Raw genomic sequence first — 21,808 nt, forward strand, 5'->3', positions numbered from 1 at the left:
GCCCAATTTTTTTTCACTTTCACTTCACTTTTACTTTTGTTGCCAGCGGTTTAGACATTAATGGCTGTGTTTTGAGTTATTTTGAGGGGACAGCGAATTTACACTGTTATACAAGCTGTACACTCACTACTTTACATTGTAGTAAAGGGTAATTTCTTCAGTGTTGTCACTTGAAAAGATATAATAAAATATTTACATAAATGTGAGGGGTGTACTCACTTTTGTGAGATACTGTGTATATATATATATATACCTATATATGCCTTAAAAAAGTAATCATACCCCTTGAAATTTTCCACACTTTGTCATGTCTTTGTCATGTTACAACCAAAAACGTAAATGTATTTTATTTGGATTTTATGTGATGATATGACACAAAGTGGCACATTGTGAAGTGGAAGGAGAATAATAAATGGTTTGCAACATACAAATACATATCTGAAAAGTGTGGCGTGCATTTGTATTCAGACCCCTTTACTCTGATACCCCTAACTAAAATCTAGTGGAACCAATTGCCTTTAGAAGTCACCTAATTAGTAAATAGAGTGCACCTGTGTGTAATTTAATCTCAATATAAATACAACTGTTCTGTGAAGCCCTCAGAGGTTTGTTAGATAACCTTAGTGAACAAACAGCATCATGAAGGCCAAGGAACACACCAGATAGGTCAGGAATAAAGTTGCAGAGAAGTTTAAAGCAGGGTTAGGTTATAGAAAAATATCCCAAGCTTTGAACATCTCATGGAGCACGGTTCAATCCATCATCCCAAAATGGAAAAAGGAAGGCACAACTGGCCATCCACCTAAACTGTCAGGCCAGGCAAGGAGAGCATTAATCAGAGTGGTGGCCAAGAGGCCCATGGTAACTCTGGAGGTGCTGCAGAAATCCATAGCTCAGGTGGGAGAATCTGTCACAGGACCACTATTATGCTACATGCACACGATCGGAAATTCAGCCAGCAAAAGACTGATGAGAGCTTTTGGTCAGAAAATGCGACCGTGTGTATGCTCCATCGGACTTTTGCTGGCGGAATTCCCGCCAGGAAAAGATTGAGAGCAGGTTCTCAATTTTTCGATCGGAAAAAGTTCCTATCCGAAAATGCGATCATCTGTACAAATTTCTATGTGCAAAATTTCTACGCATGCTCGGAAACAATTTGACGCATGCTCGGAAGCTTTGAAATATATATATATATATATATATATATATATATATATATATATATATATATATATATACAGTGGGGCAAAAAAGTATTTAGTCAGCCACCAATTGTGCAAGTTCTCCCACTTAAAAAGATGAGAGAGGCCTGTAATTGTCATCATAGGTATACCTCAACTATGAGAGACAAAATGTGGAAACAAATCCATAAAATCACATTATCTGATTTTTGAAAGAATTTATTTGCAAATTATGGTGGAAAATAAGTATTTGGTCAATATCAAAAGTTCATCTCAATACTTTGTTATATATCCTTTGTTGGCAATGACAGAGGTCAAACGTTTTCTTTAAGTCTTCACAAGGTTGTCACACACTGGTGCTGGTATGTTGGCCCATTCCTCCATGCAGATCTCCTCTAGAGCAGTGATGTTTTAGTGCTGTCGCTGGGCAACACAGACTTTCAACTCCCTCCAAAGTTTTTCTATGGGGTTGAGATCTGGAGACTGGCTAGGCCACTCCAGGACCTTGAAATGCTTCTTATAAAGCCACTCCTTTGTTGCCCGGGCAGTGTATTTGGGATCATTGTCATGCTGAAAGACCCAGCCACGTTTCATCTTCAATTCCCTTGCTGATGGGAGGAGATTTGCACTCAAAATCTCACGATACATGGCCTCATTTATTCTTTCATGTACACGGATCAGTCGTCCTGTGTCCTTTGTAGAGAAACAGCCCCAAAGCATGATGTTGCCAACCCCATGCTTCACAGTAGGTATGGTGTTCTTTGGTTGCAACAAAGCATTCTCTCTCCTCCAAACATGACGAGTTGTGTTTCTACCAAACAGTTCTACTTTTGGTTTCATCTGACCATATGACATTCTCCCAATCCTCTTCTGGATCATCCAAATCGTCTCTAGCAAACCTCAGATGGGCCAGGATATGTTCTGGCTTAAGCAGGGGGACAAATCTGGCACTGCAGGATCTGAGTCCCTGGCGGCGCAGTGTGTTACTGATGGTAGCCTTTATTACGTTGGTCCCAGCTCTCTGCAGGTCAGTCACTATGTCCCCCCATGTGGTTCTGGGATTTTTGCTCACCGTTGTTGTGATCATTTTGACCCCACGGGGTGAGATCTTGTGTGGAGCCCCAGATCGAGGGAGATTATCAGTGGACTTGTATGTCTTCCATTTTCTAATTATTGCTCCCATAGTTGATTTCTTCACACCAAGCTGCTTGCCTATTGCAGATTCAGTCTTCCCAGCCTGGTGCAGGTCTACAATTTTGTTTCTGGTGTCCTTCGACAGCTCTTTGGTCTTCACCATAGTGGAGTTTGGAGTGTGACTGTTTGAGGTTGTGGACAGGTGTCTTTTATACTGATAACAAGTTCAAACAGGTGCCATTAATACAGGTAATGAGTGGAGGACAGAGGAGCCTCTTAAAGATGAAGATACAGGTCTGTGAGAGCCAGAAATCTTGCTTGTTTGTAGGTGACCAAATACTTATTTTCCACCATAATTTACAAATAAATTCTTTCAAAAATCAGACAATGTGATTGTCTGGATTTGTTTCCACATTTTGTCTCTCATAGTTGAGGTATACCTATGATGACAATTACAGGCCTCTCTCATCTTTTTAAGTGGGAGAACTTGCACAATTGGTGGCTGACTAAATACTTTTTTGCCCCACTGTATTATTATTATTTTATTTATTATTATTACTTTATATATGTGTGTATAGAGCGTTTTTTTTTTCATTCATTAAAATGTATTTTTTCCTAAAATAATTGCATTTTAAAAATCACTGCACAAATACCGTGTGACATAAAAAATTTCAGCCATTGCTATTGTATTCACTAGGGTGTCCGCTAAATATATATATATATATATATATATATATATATATATATATATATATATATATATATATATATATATATATATATATATATGTATATATATATATATATATATATATATATATATATATATATATATATATATATATATATATATTTGGGGGTTATAAGTAATTTTCTAGCAAAAAACACTGATTTATACAAAAAGTGCTAGAAAAGGCATCAAATGGTTAAAGCAGTGGTCTCCAAACTGTGGCCCGGGGGCCAGATGCAGCCCTTTGCTTGCCCCTGGGGTACTATTTATCTCACTGATATGAGATACTATTGCTCCTATTGACACAAAAATGGGGCACTATTCCTACCATTATCACCAGAAATGGGGCACTGTTCCTCCACCTAGTATCAAAGATGGGGCATTGTTTTTCCTGCCAATTATACCAGGACAATTTCTATCCCCACTGGCCACAGTCTGGCCCACCTAAAGTCTGAAGGACAGTAAACTGGCCTTCAGTTAGAAAGTTTGGAGACCCCTGGGTTAAAGGATAATTAATAAAAATAATAATCTGCTTAGGTGAAGATACACCAGGCGTACTCCCTCTAGTTGTTTAGAAGTTCTGCTTTTCACCTGCTTCAGCTACACCCCCGTGATATTCAAAGGGTTCTGTGGAGATATCCTTACATGCACACTCATAGCCTGGACTAGTGCCTGAATAGTCAAGCATCTATTTAAACACCCAGCTGTGCTAGACACTCCCCTCTTCCATCCTCAAAACTGATTGGCTGGTGGTGTTTGCGCTTTCCCTGCAACATTGATGAGTACATGCTCTTACCCAAAAGGAAGTTCAGAGAAGCTGTGCTGAGGGACCCGGAGCCAGCAGCAGTGACGAGGACTGGGTGTTTGTGCCCACATACCATGCATTTTATGTAATGGGGTTGTCTTTAATACACTGTTTAGCATGCATGAATATAATAAAAAAAAAATTTAAAACCACTTTTTTTTATTAACGGACTAACAGACCATAAAATCTGCGTTGGTTTCAGACCCCCCCCCACAAAAATATATTAAAATTAACTTATGTTCCCTAGCCTAAACCGTGAGAATAATAATGCATGACTTTGCACTAGGGTCAGTCATACGGTTGTAGATTATTTTTAATGGTTGTCTAGTGTTTCAGAAACATCAGAATGAGTTTACAATTTAGTGCCCAATAATTGGTAGAACAATGGTAAATCCTGCTGTAAATATATTGGGATAATGGTTCATCCTCCAAACACATCAAAAACTTGCAAAGCTTGGATTAAAATAAATGTGACAGAGATCTAAGGTGAACTTTGTAACACTACCATGATATATATCAGACTGTCAGCTGCAAAAATCTAATTAGCTACAGTGTATTCATTATACTGGTAGTATGAAGAACATGTATAATGTATTACTTTGCTGCTTTTACCTACATCGAAACTGAGTCAGACGACATTTGTTAAAACAATGCAATGCTAATTATGATAAACAGTTGATTTGTAAATTGTACTCTGCTATGTGTCATGAAAAGTTCATATGTAACTGATACCGCCAAATGCATAGATTTTCTTTTCTGGAAACCAGTCTTTATTTAGACATGAGTGCCCACAGAGGTTAATTGATCTATAACAGATCTGACTGGCTCTGGTTGGATTCTGAAAAAATAAAATGTCTATGGACAATCCCTAACCTTAAACACATTCTGAGCCTTCTCAAAAGAACAATTCTTTAGCAGGGTTTGATTTCCCAATCTGGAAGAACTGATTGACTGATTTTTCAGCCAGGGAATATTTGATTGGCTGGGTTTTATTTCCTGGCCAATTTCTGTTCATCAGTTGTGGATTAAAGTGACACTAAACTCACTTTTTTTATATATATAAAAAAAATGAAATGTGTCTAAATATAATTAGAATGTGCCATCTAGCTCTCTTTTCCTTTGTTTCATCACTCAAATGCAAGCTTTTTTTCTACTGTCCTGAGACCTGTTTTAGGGTGGCTACCAGTGGCGGCCACTCCATTAGGAGCGCAGGGGCACCGCCCCCCTAATTCTTGTGCCCGACCCCTAATCTCCATGCAGGTTGCCGGACGCATGGATTTCAATGGTTTTTTTTTTTTAAGCATATGATTAGAGCCTGAGGCTCTAATTGGCTTCAAAAAGGGTGGGCTCAGGGTGCAGAGCACTGTGCCCCAAGCCCACCCAGTTGTGTGACATTAGTACATTAATATTCACTAACATCTTCCTGCTTCTCCTCTCTAATCAGGAAGCGGGTCCTGAGCCCTGATTGGCCAGGGAGTCTTAGGACTTAGGGAGGAGAAGCAACAGCCCCAGCTCTTCCCTCTGCAAGCTGCAGGCCATGGGTAGAGAGGAGCAGCAGGTGGAGGGGTGGAGGGGCAGCAACAGCCTCCTCCAGCTTCCAGGAGCGCTACCCCGGATCCAGCACCAACATCACCACCTCGTCATCGTCCTCTTAAGGTTAGGCCATGGACCGCCGCCTTCCCGTCTGACCCATCTGGGGGGGGGGAGTGAGTAGTGCGAGTGAGGGGGCCAGGTTTGTTTGCCACCCCCTCCTAAATATTGAGCATCAGCTGCCACTGGTGGCTACGTTCATTCTCCATGCCCTCTTGTGTATGTGAACATAGCCACCCTTTCCTCATCACCCCTGAGATGGACTACACATCTTTGTGCAGACTCATTCAGCTCAATAGGTTTTGTAGTGTGTAGAGCGGAGCGTGTGACCAGACATAACAGCACTGCATGCTGTATACTGGTAGCAGTGGGGTGCATCAATGGAGGACAGGGAGCATAAACAGGACAAAAAAAGAAGCCTGAAAACAATGGCAAGAGACTTTTTAAACAAAAGAAAAAAAATAAAAAACAAAGCCATGGTATACTTGATATTATGGAACAATTGATGTAAAAATTTGGTGTCACTTTAATTCTTTCCTGAATTTTCAGCAGTATATACTATTTTTTGGTGTTATGGTTCAAATTGTAACTGATAACATGAAAAAATTTAATCCGGAAGATGCAATTTTTTCATTATTATTAAAAGCTAATCTTCTGTATTTACCCTTATTAAGTTTACAAGTGGCTCTTCGGCCTTCAAGTGTGATCTTGTTTTTGAATAATATGGTTAACTTAAGATGTATTAAGTGAGGACATGTGCAGAATTTCTTGTTACTGTAATTAACTTAATTTCACTTAATTTGAAGGCGATTGAAAAATAGCAAAGCATCCACAGATGGGCACCGCTATCTCTTCAGAGGCCGGATTAACACTGAAGTGATGGAGGTTGAGAATGTTGACGATGGAACAGGTGTGTATACAAGTAATATCAACAAAATGATGGTCATTTCTGAGCAATCAAACGCTTCCCACTGAGCTAGCTGGCAAGTAAGTCAATGTAACACATGCCATTTCATCAATCAGACCAGCTCAATGTCAGAGATGGTCAAGTAATGCTGTTTAAAGGGCATATTCAGATATAAAAAGAAATCAGTCAGTCTATAATCGTATTCCTTTTTTTAAAACTGTTGAAATTAAACATTAATGTGGTGTATTACAGATAAGTAATATTTTTATTTTACCTTATTTTTTTTGGTTGCAATATGTAAACTGGTAATATTATATTGTCTAAGGCAGGGGTCTCAAACTGGCGGCCCTCCAGCTGTTGCAAAACTACAAGTCCCATCATGCCTCTGCCTCTGGGAGTCATGTTTGTAACTGTCAGCCTTGCATTGCCTCATGGGACTTGTAGTTTTGCAACAGCTGGAGGGCCACCAGTTTGAGACCCCTGGTCTAAGGCAAATGTTGTGATTGCCAGCATGTGTGTTTTATTTTATACTATTGATGTGTTGTGTCTGCTTATTTTACATTGCTTTACAGATTACATTATTAAAGGCACAAAAAAGCTTACAGTCCAATACCCTGACAATTTACTCACACAATAGAGCACATTTGGTCAGACTACAGTTAGCCAGTATGCTTTGGGAATTAAAAAAAGATTTTCAGAAGAGAGGATACAAAATACTGGCATTACTAGCAGAGAATATTACATTCTAATACAGTGCTTCTCAACATTTTTGCAGTCTAGGAACACTTTAAAGGTATGCAAAATCTTGAGGCACCCCAGTCTAAAATGTAAAAATGGAAATGGTACCTATCAATGGGGGACCTAAGCCTAAGGGGGCTTCTGATGAAATTACCTATGCATCAGAAGCCCCCTTCCCATTAGATGTTCCCCCAATCTCATCAAAGCCCCCCCTTCACATCAGAGCTCACCCATCATGTCAGAGGCCCCACCATCATTTCAGAGTGCCCCTTCATGTCAGAAGCTCCCTGCCACATCAAAGCTCTCCTATACATCAGGGACAATGCATACAACTACCTTGATGAACTTAACTTCACATCAGAAACCCACTTCACATTTAGAGGCTCCCACATCACCAGAGGTCCCCCTCCCAACACGTGAGAGCCCCACCCTTCACATTAGAGGTCCCCTATCAAATAAGACATCTCCCCCCCATACATCAGGGACAATGCATACAACTACCTTAATATCAGAAGACCCCATAACATCAGAGTTTTCCCTTCACATCAGGGACCCCATCACATCAGAGGTCCCCCATCATGTCAGAGACCCGCCATCACATCAAAGCCCCCATGAGGGTTGAAGGAGGTGGACTTATGTATTTTCCTAAATGCAGGGGCTGGTCCTGCTTGTTGCCTGCTCTGGATCAGTGTCACTGGTTGCCATGGCTGCCGGTGAGCTGGCCGCCATCACCATAGCAACAAATTACACCGTGCGTCCTGGCCCTAGAGCATAAATGGTTTTCAGTGGTACTGGCAGTTGGCCCGCCCGCACCGTGGCAACTAATGATACTGATCCGAGGCAAACTGGGTCCCTTGCTTGAAGCACTCCAAGGGAACCTAGATGGCACCCCAGTTTAGAAACACTGTTCTAATGTATACCTTGAAGAAAGAAGAAACTAGTTTTTACAACCTGCACTTATCTAACTATACAAGTTGCAATAAACGCAAATGTAATACATTTAAGACACCAGTTCTATTGTGACCTGTATACAACCTCTAAATATATCTATGAATGTGCAACTTGTCATTATCTATTTACACATTACTATTTGTGAACATTATTCTACAAATCTTATACCTGCATGATGAAGACATTTGTAGCATGTCAGACTGCCAATTGGTTCCAAATAGTCAAACAGAGCTTAGTGTAACGATTCCTAAAATTTTCCATGTTATGTTGTACATTGCATCTAAGGTTTTAATTAAGATTTAGTCCTATTAACAAAACATCTTTATTTTAGACTACTAATATATTGATCTAATATATATTAGAAATATGAATGCAGTGTGAATTTATTAGCTTTTAATTGCTCTGTGAAGAAGCGCCTGCAATGCAAATTAATGTTTTAAAATGAGAAGATCAAATATATTGCTCACCAAAAAAAAAAAAAAAACACATTATGACAGCCATGTATGATAGAGGAACAACAAATTGCCCTGCCTTTTGACCTGTGGTATCATAACCCTCATCATAATTTAATTTCTTATTATAAAAGTTGTACCAGTACTGACAGCAAATGATTTAATTGCTTAATCACAATTACAAATAACTTCCCTAGAATAAGGCACTAGTACATTACATTACCTTACAATATTTCATTAACAAAACGGGTGCAATTATTATCTAGTTATTACTGATGTCTTTCAAGAATAATTTTACAATGCCCTTAATATGAAGCAAACCTACAAAAATAAAACAGCACTTAACACTGTTTAAGGGTAATGATTTAGAAAAGGTGTTTTATGGATATTATATTATTATAAGGGGTGTGGAATTAATTGACTGGAATAGCTGGATTCTTATGCCGCGTACACACAAGCGGAATTTCCGACAGAAAGTGTCCGATGGGAGCTTTTCATTGTATATTCCGACCGTGTGTATGCCTCATCGGACTTTTTCTGTCGAAAATTCAGACGGACTTAGATAGAGAACATGTTCTATATTTTTCCGACGAAACAAATTACTATTGGAAAAAAACGCTCGTCTGTATGCTGTTCCGATGCACCAAAAACGACGCATGCTCTGAAGCAAGTACGAGACGGAAGCTATTGGCTACTGGCTACTGAACTTACGTTTTCTAGTCCCATCGTACATGTTGTAGGTTACCGCGTTCTGGACGGTCGGAATTTGTTGTGATTGTGTATATGCAGGACAGTTTGAGCGGAATTCCATCTGAACTCTATCATAAAAACCTTCAGAGTTTATTCCGACGGCAAAACCGGTTGTGTGTACAGGGCATTAGAGTTGACAGCCTCTTTACGCCAAAGGATTTTAAATGTCTCCTTGGTTCCTAACTAAAAAAATCTGATATTGAAGCGCCACACCAAAATTTAATCATCCAGGTACAGACTTATCACAAAGCCAACACGTTTGGTGGGTCAGAATGTGCCACCTTTATCAGGGCTTTAAGGGAGGTAGTAAGTACTGGACTGAATGTAAAAATGAAAACAATATGTGTTTTTTTACTACATTGTCTGTTGAAACAGAGCCTGTCAGCAGCTAGTTGAAGTAGCTCTTTAAAATGTTAGATAATAGCATTTGGCAGGGGCCTGTTCTGCAGTTTCCAGTACATGTACACTGCCTGATTACCAGTAGTTGGCTGCTGCTTTGCTGATTCCTTTCGGAAAGTCGGAAAGTCGGAAACTCCTCCATATGAAGATCCAGACTCTAAACTGCCATTGTCTTGCCACACTATGTAATTATTTCTATAAATTGTTAAATTCACAAAAAGCATATTTGGGAACTGGAGAAAGTGCAGAGAAGGGCAATCAAACTGATAAGAGGCATGGAGGAGCTCAGCGATGAGGAAAGATTAGAGGAACTGAATTCATTCTCTATTGAGAAGAGGCGATTAAGGGGGGATATGATCACCATGGTTAAATACATAAGTGTTCCATACTTGGTGTTGAGTTATTCACTTTAAGGTCATCATAAAGGACAAAGGGGCACTCTTTACGTCTGGAGGAGAGAAGAGATTTAATATCCAAATATGGAAAGGCTTCTTCACAGTACGAGCTGTGAAAATATGGAATAGACTCCCTCAAGAGCTGGTTCTGTCCAACTCAATAGATTACTTTAAAAAAGGTCTGGATTATTTCCTAAATGCACAAAATATAACTGGATACTTACATTTATAGATAAAGTTGATCCAGGGAATAGCCTCTTGGGGGATCAGGAAGGATTTTTTCCCCTGCTGGATCAAATTTGATCAAGCTTTCATGCTTTGCTGTTTTTTTCCTTCCTCTGGATCAACTGTGGGTATAGGATTGTGTATATAGGATTGTATTCCCCCCCCCCTTTTATTGGTTGAACTAGATGGACTAGTCTTTGTGTCTTTTTTCAACCAGACTAACTATGTAACTTTATATAATATTGAAGCCAGGTCTCTTCATATATCATTTTTAACATTGTGATGATGTTACCATGCATATGATAAAATAAGGATCTTCAGCGGCACACCTTCGTATAGTGATAATCTTGTCCTTAATTCACATAAAGCAGCAGGCATCACAGGCTGAGATTTCAGGACCTTGTAGGATCCCTTTTTAAATCAGTATGACCATGATCATCTGATGCGTATAGTGACATAGGAATTGTTAAGTTGCCAGGTGTAGGATCTCCAGGAATTCAGTTACTGTTGTACTGGAAGTAAAATCCATAGCATACCATTTCAACTTATATATTTGGTGCGTTATTAAAACATGTTCAGTGAGGCTTTAAATGCTCCACATAGAGCAGCCTTTTGGAACACCATAATTGCCAGGTTGCCAGTCTAGACACAAATGCAGAACCAAGCCATGGGTCATTTTCTTGTGTTACTGCACATTAAAATAAAGTATGCTAATACATAGTATTTAGAGTTTTATCTGTCAGTATTCTGAAGAGAAGATACAAATTTTAGTCTGCATTATGTGTCTCAATCTAAACAGTGTACAAGGTAAAATATATTTTAAAAAAGTCTGTATACATTATAGTGTTTCATAACAGCCAGAGTCATTGTAGTGTGATGGTAGACATTGTGCCTCTTGGTTCAGGAATGTGGTTACACAATAGAGCAGACAATTGTGCATTTTTCTCCCTGGAAACATACAAACACACATCTGCTTGGGAACAGGCAAGCAGCATGGAGATGGAATATTTAGTCATCCGCTTCCTGATGGACTCAATAATAAATTGTAGAGAAGAGGAAGCTGACATTTCCCAGCTTGTGTGCACAACACTTGGCCCCATTTTGACTTGTCTGCACAGTCAAAAAAAAAAAAGTCACTGGGCTATATTTATAAATGGGCTGGTGAATCCAGGTCTAGATTTGCTTGTGCGTTCGCTGGCAACGTATGTCACAGTTTTAATGCAATGAATATTCTCAACCTGGCAGATATTTAAATTACGGCAGTAAATGTAAGGCCTGTGCTCCCCATTGTGCTGAATGTGTGTTTTTGACAGCAGCCCAGCATTTGAAGGGTTACCTTTTTAACTTTTTTACTTAAATAAATAAATAAAAAAGTGTTTTTTTATTGACCAGAGGGCAATAAGCATGTGAGCCCCCACCATGTTGATACCAGCTTGCATGCTCTTTAGCATTGTCCAGGATGGGGTAGGTCACTTGCACTGCACTGTGAACATAAATTGTGTCTTCTACGAACTATAGTTTACCACTTGGAAGCACTTTGCTGTACAAAGCGAAATGGTACCATGTACAATTAGTCTGCCATGACAGTCCCCTTTCACCCTACATCTTTACATTCTGTCTGTCAGGAAAAATCTGTAACTGACTTCCACTACACTATTAAAATAGAATAAATAAATTAAAAAAATAATAATAATAATGTATACTATAGTTTAATAAAAGGCTTTATCAATCTACTACATTTATGTTATGTTTTTCCTAAACCTATTGTATAGTACTAGTGTCTTTAATAGAAATAAGTACTTTAGGGCCAAATAATAATACTGCTGTTACTGATAATGTAGTACATTGTATAATAAAAGTATATTCTCTCATAATTTATTTTAGTCTCTTTTCTTTTTAATGCAGATTTGCAAAGTCCAGCGAATTCCTGAATAGGCTGTGAATTATTGGCTGTTTTTTTCTGATCTTAGCATTTTCTCTCAGAAGACTTGCCTATTAGCTTAATAGCTAATTAAAATGTCTTCTAAATAAAATGAGCACTTGCTGCAAGAAATTGTCACTTCCCTGTTCTCAGGCCCTTACCATGAACTGTTTTAATTAGCATCATTTTCACAGTGGCCCTTTTCTCCCTGACTACAAATGATTCCGATTGAAATTTACTTTGTCCGTACATCTAATCTTTTATTATTACCATGTGTCTATAATGTTTCATTATTATTGTTAATAGTAGCAATAATAATAATAACCCCCCCCCCCACTTGTAAAAAATCAGGTTATTAAGATTCTGTAAGTTTCTATAAATAGTCAGGTTAACCATATTAGGGTTATCATTTGCTGCACAGTGTTATTTTTTTTCTGAACATTCCATAATACTAGCATTGATGCAAACTGACAGACAGACATAATGATGAATTCCCAAAGCTAACACTCAAGGAATGGTATCCTTATTTTCAAAAGAGCGTGAGCCCAATGAAATAAAAAATACAGTAAAACGGGTAAAAATATAGTAATAAACCTTGTTAAAGTGTATGTAAACCCTAATAACAATGAACTTCTTATACTTGCTCCTTGTTGATCTGTTAAATATAACTTTGGAAGCTTTTTGTTAGAAGATATTAAAAATATTGCTCTCGTGAAAAAATTGGAGCTGTCCTGTGTCTTTTGCATACTTCTTGTGTTATTGTTCTGTCTCTCCAATCTCAGCATTGAAAGTGTGATCTTCATAACTTTCAGTTAGTTGGGTTGAGATGTCGATAACCCCAATCTTATTTGGATAAACAGACAGTGACTCGATCCAGACGACACCTTGTTGATCTTGTAAAGTTGAATCCATAAACTGTGAAAATCTTACAACAATGAACATCGGATAGGTCAAAAGATCATAATGTGATCCAGTCCACACATGTGCTGAGATGCATTACTGGGAAAATGAAGAAAGGGTGGGGCTAACTATACAGGATAAGCTGAGATACAGGAAGGGGAGGAACTGGGGACAGAATAATACATATAACATTTAAAGGCATATCACAAGGCATGTGAAACATGACACTCCCCATCAAAATCTATGATTTCTAATATTAACAAACTTTAGTCCAAGCCCAAATATACAGTGGGGCAAAAAAAGTATTTAGTCAGCCACCAATTATGCAAGTTCTCCCACTTAAAAAGATGAGAGAGGCCTGTAATTGTCATCATACGTATACCTCAACTATGAGAGACAAAATGTGGAAACAAATCCAGACAATCACATTGTCTGATTTTTGAAAGAATTTATTTGCAAATTATGGTGGAAAATAAGTATTTGGTCAATATCAAAAGTTCATCTCAATACTTTGTTATAATTCATCAGGCTCTATTAGCAAAAAGAGAAAAATTGGAAGAGGATGACAGAAAAGAAATCAATAGAATAGTAAGCGAGAAGTTCAGGTTGGGCAATAAAGCAGGAAAATACTTGGCGAACGTTCTAAGGAAAAAAAAGAACTTAAATTATATAGAGAAGATAAAAAACGAAAAAGGTGAAATGAAGAACAAAACTACGGAAATAGCACAAGTATTTGCACAATACTACAGCTCCCTGTACTCAATAAAAAAACAAGAAACAACGCAACAATTGGATAGGAGAAGGAAACAGATCCTGACGTATTTAGAAAAAGCAAGCTTGCCAAAAGTCGACCCAGAGCTCTGATGGATTTAGAAAGAGAGATAACGCAAGAAGAAATTAAGATGGCACTAAAAGAAACTCCTACCGGTAGGAGTCCGGGGCCAGACGGCTTTACGATCAGATATTATAAACAGTTTCAAGACCAATTGATCCCCAGACTATGTGAATATTTAAACAAAATAGGTGAAGACGAAGACATCAGAAAGGAGTCATTGTCAGCACACATTACCATAATACTGAAAGAAGGAAAAGACAAGGTCAACTGTTCAAGCTACAGACCCATAGCTCTATTGAATACAGACACAAAGTTGTACGCAAAAATACTTGCCACCAGAATAAAAAGTTTGATGCCATTATGGATAAATCCGGACCAGACTGGATTCGTTCCTGGAAGAGAAGGAAGGGACAACAGCATAAAAACAATTTTGATGCTAAGAAAGAAAAATCCCAACATCTCCCCAGATCTACTCCTGTCTATAGATGCTGAAAAAGCATTCGACAGGGTAGACTGGGGATTTATGATGACCACATTACAACATCTTGTTCTGGGACCCAGAATAATGAAGTGGATTACGAATCTCTACAAAGGACCCACGGCGTGCGTAAATGTAAATGGCAAATTGTCACCGGTATTTGAAATGTTCAACGGAACACGGCAGGGATGCCCACTATCGCCCCTTCTATATATGCTATTTTTGGAACCGTGTCTTAGTACTTTGCGAAACAACCAGGAGATAGAGGGGGTGAGATTGGGCGAAAAAGAACATAAAATCGCGGCATATGCCGACGATATTCTCGTATACGTCAATAAGCCTAAAGAAACTCTCTCAAATCTCTTGAAAGAAATTGACAAGTATGGAGAACTAGCAAATTTCAAAATCAACCCGGTGAAAACAGAAATACTGAACCTGAAAATAAAAAAAAAAAAGAGATTTTGTCCCTTCAAAAAGAATTCCCATTTACCTGGGTAAAGGGGGAGCTTTCCTACCTAGGAATTAAATTAACAGCATCTATTAATAAAATCTATTCTGCAAATTACATCCCACTATTAAAAGATATCGACAGAAGCAAAGAAGGTCAACATACAAGCACTTTTGTGGATCGGCAGAATCAACACGATCAAAATGGCAATACTACCAAAGATCTTATATAAACTCCAAATGTTACCAGTAACGGTCCCACAGAGTTTCTTCAAAGTTATACAAAAAATAATAACAAAATTTATATGGCAAAATAAAAAGCCAAGACTAAAAATGGCACTAATCTCGAGGAAGAGACAACACGGGGGATTAACAGCACCTGATATTTGTAGATACTATAAAGCTGTCACTATAGCACGGTTGATAGAATGGACAAAAGAAAACAAGGGAAAAAAATGGATAGAAATGGAAAACACGTTAAGTAAAACAACGCTTCACAAAAATATTTGGATATCAAACAAACACAGAGTATTAGACTCCAACACACACGAGGTGACTAAAAATGTATTCAGAATATGGGATGCACTACACCGTAAATATAGATGGACACATAATTCACCATTAATACCCCTCAAAATTTTTTCCACCAGGTGAGGAAATTTTCCGTAGATTTAAAATAAAAAACCCACTAATTAAAGACATCACTAGGAGAGGGAAGCTGGAATCGGCACAAAAATTGGAAACTAAACTTGGGGGGAAACTAAGAAATTGGGAATACCTACAACTAAATCACTTAATTAACACATCACCATACCCGTTTAGAGATGGAGAAAAACTCGATAGATTGGAGAAGCTCTGTATAACACCTACGCCATTGAAAGGAGGTATTTCGAAAGTATATTATTTCCTGACAGACTTAGAAGGAAAAGATAAGCCACCCTTCATTGAAAAGTGGGAAAAAGAATTAAACATAAAACTAGATGATCAACAGATTAAGAATATGATTGCAGGAGGATACAACCAAGCCTGGGACATAAAAACTATAGAGATGAATTATAAATTCCTAGCTAGGTGGTACATGACCCCAGACAGATTATATAAAATGCATCAAGTTGAATCACCATTATGTTGGAGAAACTGTGGACAAAAAGCTACAATGTTACACATATGGTGGGATTGTCCGAAAATCAGCTCATATTGGCAAGAAATTATTATAAGCATTAAGGAAATAACGGACAAAATACTTGAGAGCAACATAATGACCTGCCTGTTCCATGACACAAATTCCTCCAAAAAACAATATACGGAAAAAATAACGTCAAGATTGTTAAATGCAGCAAAGGGTGCTATTCCCAAAAATTGGTTGAAGAGCGAAGGAGTCCTAAGAGATTGGATCAAACAAGTTGATTTCTACCACAGAATGGAACTCCTTTGTTGCAAAGACAAAGAACAATTAGAAAAATCTAAATCTGTCTGGGCCAGATGGGAAAAATTCAAGACCTCGGAAAAATACTGGCTGAAGGTATTAGAAGATAACAAATATTAAAAGGAAAGGGGAACACCAGAGACAAAAGTAGAAACATTTAGAGTAGGGCGGGGGGGAGGGGGTAACAGTGGTTGGGTGGGTATAGGGAAAGGCATAATGGGTAATAGGGGAATTTTTTCTTTTTTTTTTTTTTTTTTTTTTAATACATACGCTAATATTAAAGAAGGAACCCACTGGGCTTTTATATAATCCTATAAGAAAAGAAACCACAATGATGTGAACCTGAGAATGGACGAGTTTTGGAAGACAAGCTGAAAAAGTCTCTCAAAAAGAAAACACTGATGTGGTAAAAAAAAAAAAAAAAATACTTTGTTATATATCCCTTGTTGGCAATGACAGAGGTCAAACGTTTTCTGTAAGTCTTCACAAGTTTGTCACACACTGTTGCTGGTATGTTGGCCCATTCCTTCATGCAGATCTCCTCTAGAGCAGTGATGTTTTGGGGCTGTCGCTGGGCAACATGGACTTTCAACTCCCTCCAAAGGTTTTCTATGGGGTTGAGATCTGGAGACTGGCTAGGCCTCACCAGGACCTTGAAATGCTTCTTACGAAGCCACTCCTTCGTTGCCCGGGCGGTGTGTTTGGGATCATTGTCATGCTGAAAGACCCAGCCACATTTCATCTTTAATGCCCTTGCTGATGGGAGGAGGTTTGCACTCAAAATCTCACGATACATGGCCCCATTCATTCTTTCATGTACACGGATCAGTCGTCCTGTTCCCTTTGCAGAGAAACAGCCCCAAAGCATGATTTTGCCACCCCCATGCTTCACAGTAGGTATGGTGTTCTTTGGTTGCAACCCAGCATTCTCTCTCCTCCAAACACGACGAGTTGTGTTTCTACCAAACAGTTCTACTTTGGTTTCATCTGACCATATGACATTCTCCCAATCCTCTTCTGGATCATCCAAATGCTCTCTAGCAAACCACAGACGGGCCCGGACATGTACTGGCTTAAGCAGGGGGACACGTCTGGCACTGCAGGATCTGAGTCCCTGGCGGCGTAGTGTGTTACTGATGGTAGCCTTTGTTACGTTGGTCCCAGCTCTCTGCAGGTCATTCACTAGGTCCCCCCGTGTGGTTCTGGGATTTTTCCTCATCGTTCTTGTGATTATTTTGACCCCACGTGGTGAGATCTCGCGTGGAGCCCCAGATCGAGGGAGATTATCAGTGGTCTTGTATGTCTTCCATTTTCTAATTATTGCTCCCACAGTTGATTTCTTCACACCAAGCTGCTTGCCTATTGCAGATTCAGTCTTCCCAGCCTGGTGCAGGTCTACAATTTTGTTTCTGGTGTCCTTCGACAGCTCTTTGGTCTTCACCATAGTGGAGTTTGGAGTGTGACTGTTGTTGTGGACAGGTGTCTTTTATACTGATAACAAGTTCAAACAGGTGCCATTAATACAGGTAATGAGTGGAGGACAGAGGAGCCTCTTAAAGAAGAAGATACAGGTCTGTGAGAGACAGAAATCTTGCTTGTTTGTAGGTGACCAAATACTTATTTTCCACCATAATTTGCAAATAAATTCTTTCAAAAATCAGATGTGATTGTCTGGATTTGTTTCCACATTTTGTCTCTCATAGTTGAGGTACACCTATAATGACAATTACAGGCCTCTGGCATCTTTTTAAGTGGGAGAACTTGCTGACTAATACTTTTTTGCCCCACTGTAAGTAATGAATATTCTTACTAGGAACACCTGCAAAACAAGAGGGAAGGGAAGAACAAGGGAAACAATGCAAACATTAACCTATACTTGCAGATGTTGGTTTCAAAGGTCTAGGCTGTGACAAGGAAATATCCATCTTCAGAAGGGAAGGCAGCAACATGCATGAATCCTTTGTACCTCCCTTGAATCAGGTTGATGACTTGTCTTCTTCTTTGGGCAAAATAAGTACTAGTTCCTGTATAGGCCTGAAGTAAAGGTGTGCAGAACCTTCTTTCATTACTTTAACTTCGACTTTCTGTACCTTTCCGTTGTTACTTGGCATAGTTTTTGTAATACGACCCATAGGCCAATCTGTCTCTTACAAGAGAACTATGTCTCCCGCTTGTAGTTTAAGTTTGCTGGCTTGCCATTTACTGTGACTTTGAAGGTTAGAAGGGCACTACATCTTCCAACGGTTCCAAAACACATTAGCAAGGTGTTGAACCTGTTTCCATTGATGCTTGTAAACATTAGGATAATGAAGTTCCTCTGTGGGGATAGTGGCTATCCCATTTTTTGAGTAAGAAGAGTGGCTGGGGTGAGCAATACTGGAGACTCTGGATCTGAGGACACAGGGACCAGAGGCCTTGCGTTGATTATAGCAGACACCTCTGCAAGAAGAGTGACTACATTTTCATGGGTAAGCTGGGAAGTTTTCTGGTCCAGTAGCATAGAGTCCAGGATTTTCCTTTCAACTCCAATCATGCGTTCCCAGGAGCCTCCCATGTGAGAGGAATGAGGTGGGTTGAATTCCCATTTACACTTGTTGTCATTCAAGAAGTTCACATTCTTTTCTGCTCCTGTAAAATTGGTTCCACAGTCAGATCTGAGTAACTTTACAGGTCCTTGCACAGGTACAAAACTTCTGAAGACATTAATAAAACAGGAAGAATCCATTGATTCTATCACTTCGATGTGCACTGCACGAATGCTCAAACAAGTGAACAGCGCAGCCCATCGCTTGTTGTCAGCAACTCCGGCGCAAGTTCTGCATATAACAACAGTCCAGGGGCCAAATATGTCCATGCCAACATTAGTAACTGGAGGTTCGGTGCTTAATCGGTCGGCCGGAAGCTCTGCCATCTGTTGTTGTAGGTGCTTTCCTCTTAGTTTTTGGCACTTGTAACATTTGTGGAGTATGGACGATATACAACTTTTCATCCCGACGATCCAGAAACCTGCAGACCTTACTGCTCCTTCTGTGAAGTGACGTCCTTGGTGCTGAACTTGCTCATGGAAATGCCTAACTAACAGAGCAGTAATGTGATAACGTCCTGGAATAATGAGGGGATTTTTCTCTTCACTAAACAAATTTGACCTTCCAATGCGACCACCAACTTGAAGATCAATTATTGGATTTAATTTGTTCAGAGGGCTATTCTTAGATAGGTTGAGTCCTTTTGATACGTTAACAATCTCTTGTGCGTACACTTCATGTTGGACACATTGGATAATAACCCTTTCAGCTTGAGACACTTCCTCAATTGTGGGAGGGCCTTTACAGATGTGCCACTTGTGACACTTTTTTCCAGTAATAGAGCCATATGTAAATTGATGAGCAATGTGGATAAGACGTGCAATGGCTCATACAACAGAAGACCACTTAGAAAAGCAATACAAGCGGTGAGGACTTAGCCTTACCCTTGGTTTCACAGAGTTGTTGAGTGTGGTGGTAACAGCTCTGATTTCCTTATCAGATTCTGGATCAACCAGTTCAAAGTTAGAATCTGTAGAACTTGAGATGAGTTTATCATTCGAGAGTACTGGTGGAGATAGCTATGATGTGTCCAATAAAATGCAGTAGTAGGTACTGCATGACTGCCATGATCAGCAGGGTTGAGGTTAGTGGGAACATAGTGCCATTGTTCAGGCATAGAGAACGTCCTAATGCGTTCCACTCTGTTACCGACATACATATAAAACTGTCTTGTTTGATTGTGTATATATCCTAGCACTATTTTGCCGTCTGAATAAAAGTCAAAAGAGTCTATCTCAACATCTGTTTCACGTTTTATAAGCTCAGCAATTTCCATAGCTAACACAGCTGCAAAAAGTTCAAGCCTTGGAATAGTATGTGCCAGTTAAGGTGTGAGCTTGGCCTTGCCCGTGATAAATCCTACACCCACTACACCGCTGGAATCCATAGCCTGAAGATAAGCCACGGCAGCGATGGCTTCGTTGGATGCATCGGCAAAGACATGGATCTCTTTTCTTGTGGCATTCTTTAAGGATGCTAGGGTGTAAGAGCGTGGTATCTGGAGTTGTTCTAAAGCATTTAGAGACTGTTTCCAGGATTCCCACCTTTGTTGTTTCTCCTTGGGTAAGGGGGCATCCCAGTCTGAGCTTTCCGAAGTAAGTTGTCTTAGCAGTATCTTACCTTGAATGGTGAGAGGCGCTATTAAACCCAACGGATCATAAATGCTGTTCACTGTAGACAAAACTCCTCGTTTTGTAAAAAGCTTGTCACAGATTGATGCTTGAAATGTGAATGTGTCTTGCTTAACATTCCAAAGCAATCCAAGTCTGCGTTGCGTGACGGAAAGGCCAGATCCTGGCTGGAATTTCTTTACACTGACAGCATAGTCATCAGAAGGAAAGGCTCTCATGACCTTGTCGCTGTTGGAGACGATTTTGTGAAGTCTGAGGTTTGCCGTGGCGAGCATGTTCTGGGCTCTAGTGAGAAGGTCAATGGCTTCTTCTTCCGTAGGCAGAGATTTGAGTCTGTCGTCTACAGAGAAATTCCTTTCGACAAACTGTCGAGCATCGGATCCAAATTCTTTCTCACCCACTTGAGCTCTTTTCCTTAGTCCATAAATTGCTACTACAGGAGAAGGACTGTTACCAAAAACATGTACCTTCCTCCAGTAGACCATGACTTCATCATTGACATCATTATTGCGGTACCATCGGAACCTGAGGAAGTTTTTACAGTCTTCACGGATGATGAAACAGTAGAACATTTGCTCAATGTCAGCCATAACAGCAATTGGCTCTTGTCTGAAGCGAAGCAAAAATCCTAAACGATTGTTGTTCAGATTAGGCCCAGTGAGAAAATTGTAACTGAGTGAAACACCTTCATGACGAGCACTTGAGTCAAAGACCACCCTAATCTGATCAGACTTGTGAGGATGGTAGACATCAAAGCATGGTAGGTACCAACATTCTTCTCCTTCCTTAAGAAGAGGTGCAGACTCAGCATGATCTCTCTCAAATACCTTCTGCATAAAGTCCACAAAGTGCTTTTTCATCTTAGGCTTCCGGGTTCAAACTGCGTTGTAAAGATTCTGCATGTCCTCTGTTGCTTGGCAGTCTCTTTCTTGGGGTGTGAAATGGTAGAGGTGCTACCCAACTGTTGGAATCATCTTTACTCATGGTTTTCAAGAATTCTTTGTCTTCCATGGTAGCTGCCAACTCATTGTCTTTAGTGGTTACCTCGAACACTGTGTTTTGCCAATGTCGTCATCCCAGAAATTAAGGGCTTTCTTATCGTCTTGTATGATGTGCCGTTGTGCACTTTTTTCAAACAGTCTATCTTTCACATTATATTGATGTGGTCGTTGTGCAGAACAAGTAGTCCGTCCGTTTGAGTTTGACAGGACGTGTGTTTTAAAGGAAGAGACTGAGTAAGACCTTCTGCCTTTGTTTCGACAGACATTGCCTATGATAACCCAGTCTAGATCCAGACACTGAGCATATGGGTGTAGTGGGTAGCACTC

At 39.5% G+C, this 21,808-nt stretch overlaps 1 protein-coding gene across 1 annotated transcript in view; it reads left to right on the forward strand.

Moving 5' to 3' along the window:
* Window positions 1-21,808, forward strand: part of PREX2 (phosphatidylinositol-3,4,5-trisphosphate dependent Rac exchange factor 2) — a 422,278-nt gene that overhangs the window by 133,320 nt on the left and 267,150 nt on the right. The window contains exon 8 of the mRNA XM_073631775.1: window positions 6,247-6,350. Within this exon, the coding sequence (XP_073487876.1) occupies window positions 6,247-6,350 (104 nt within the window). The remainder of the gene's footprint in view (window positions 1-6,246; window positions 6,351-21,808) is intronic.

The sequence above is a fragment of the Aquarana catesbeiana genome, linkage group LG05, assembly GCF_042186555.1.
Source record: "Aquarana catesbeiana isolate 2022-GZ linkage group LG05, ASM4218655v1, whole genome shotgun sequence".
NCBI classification, from domain to species: Eukaryota; Metazoa; Chordata; class Amphibia; order Anura; family Ranidae; genus Aquarana; species Aquarana catesbeiana.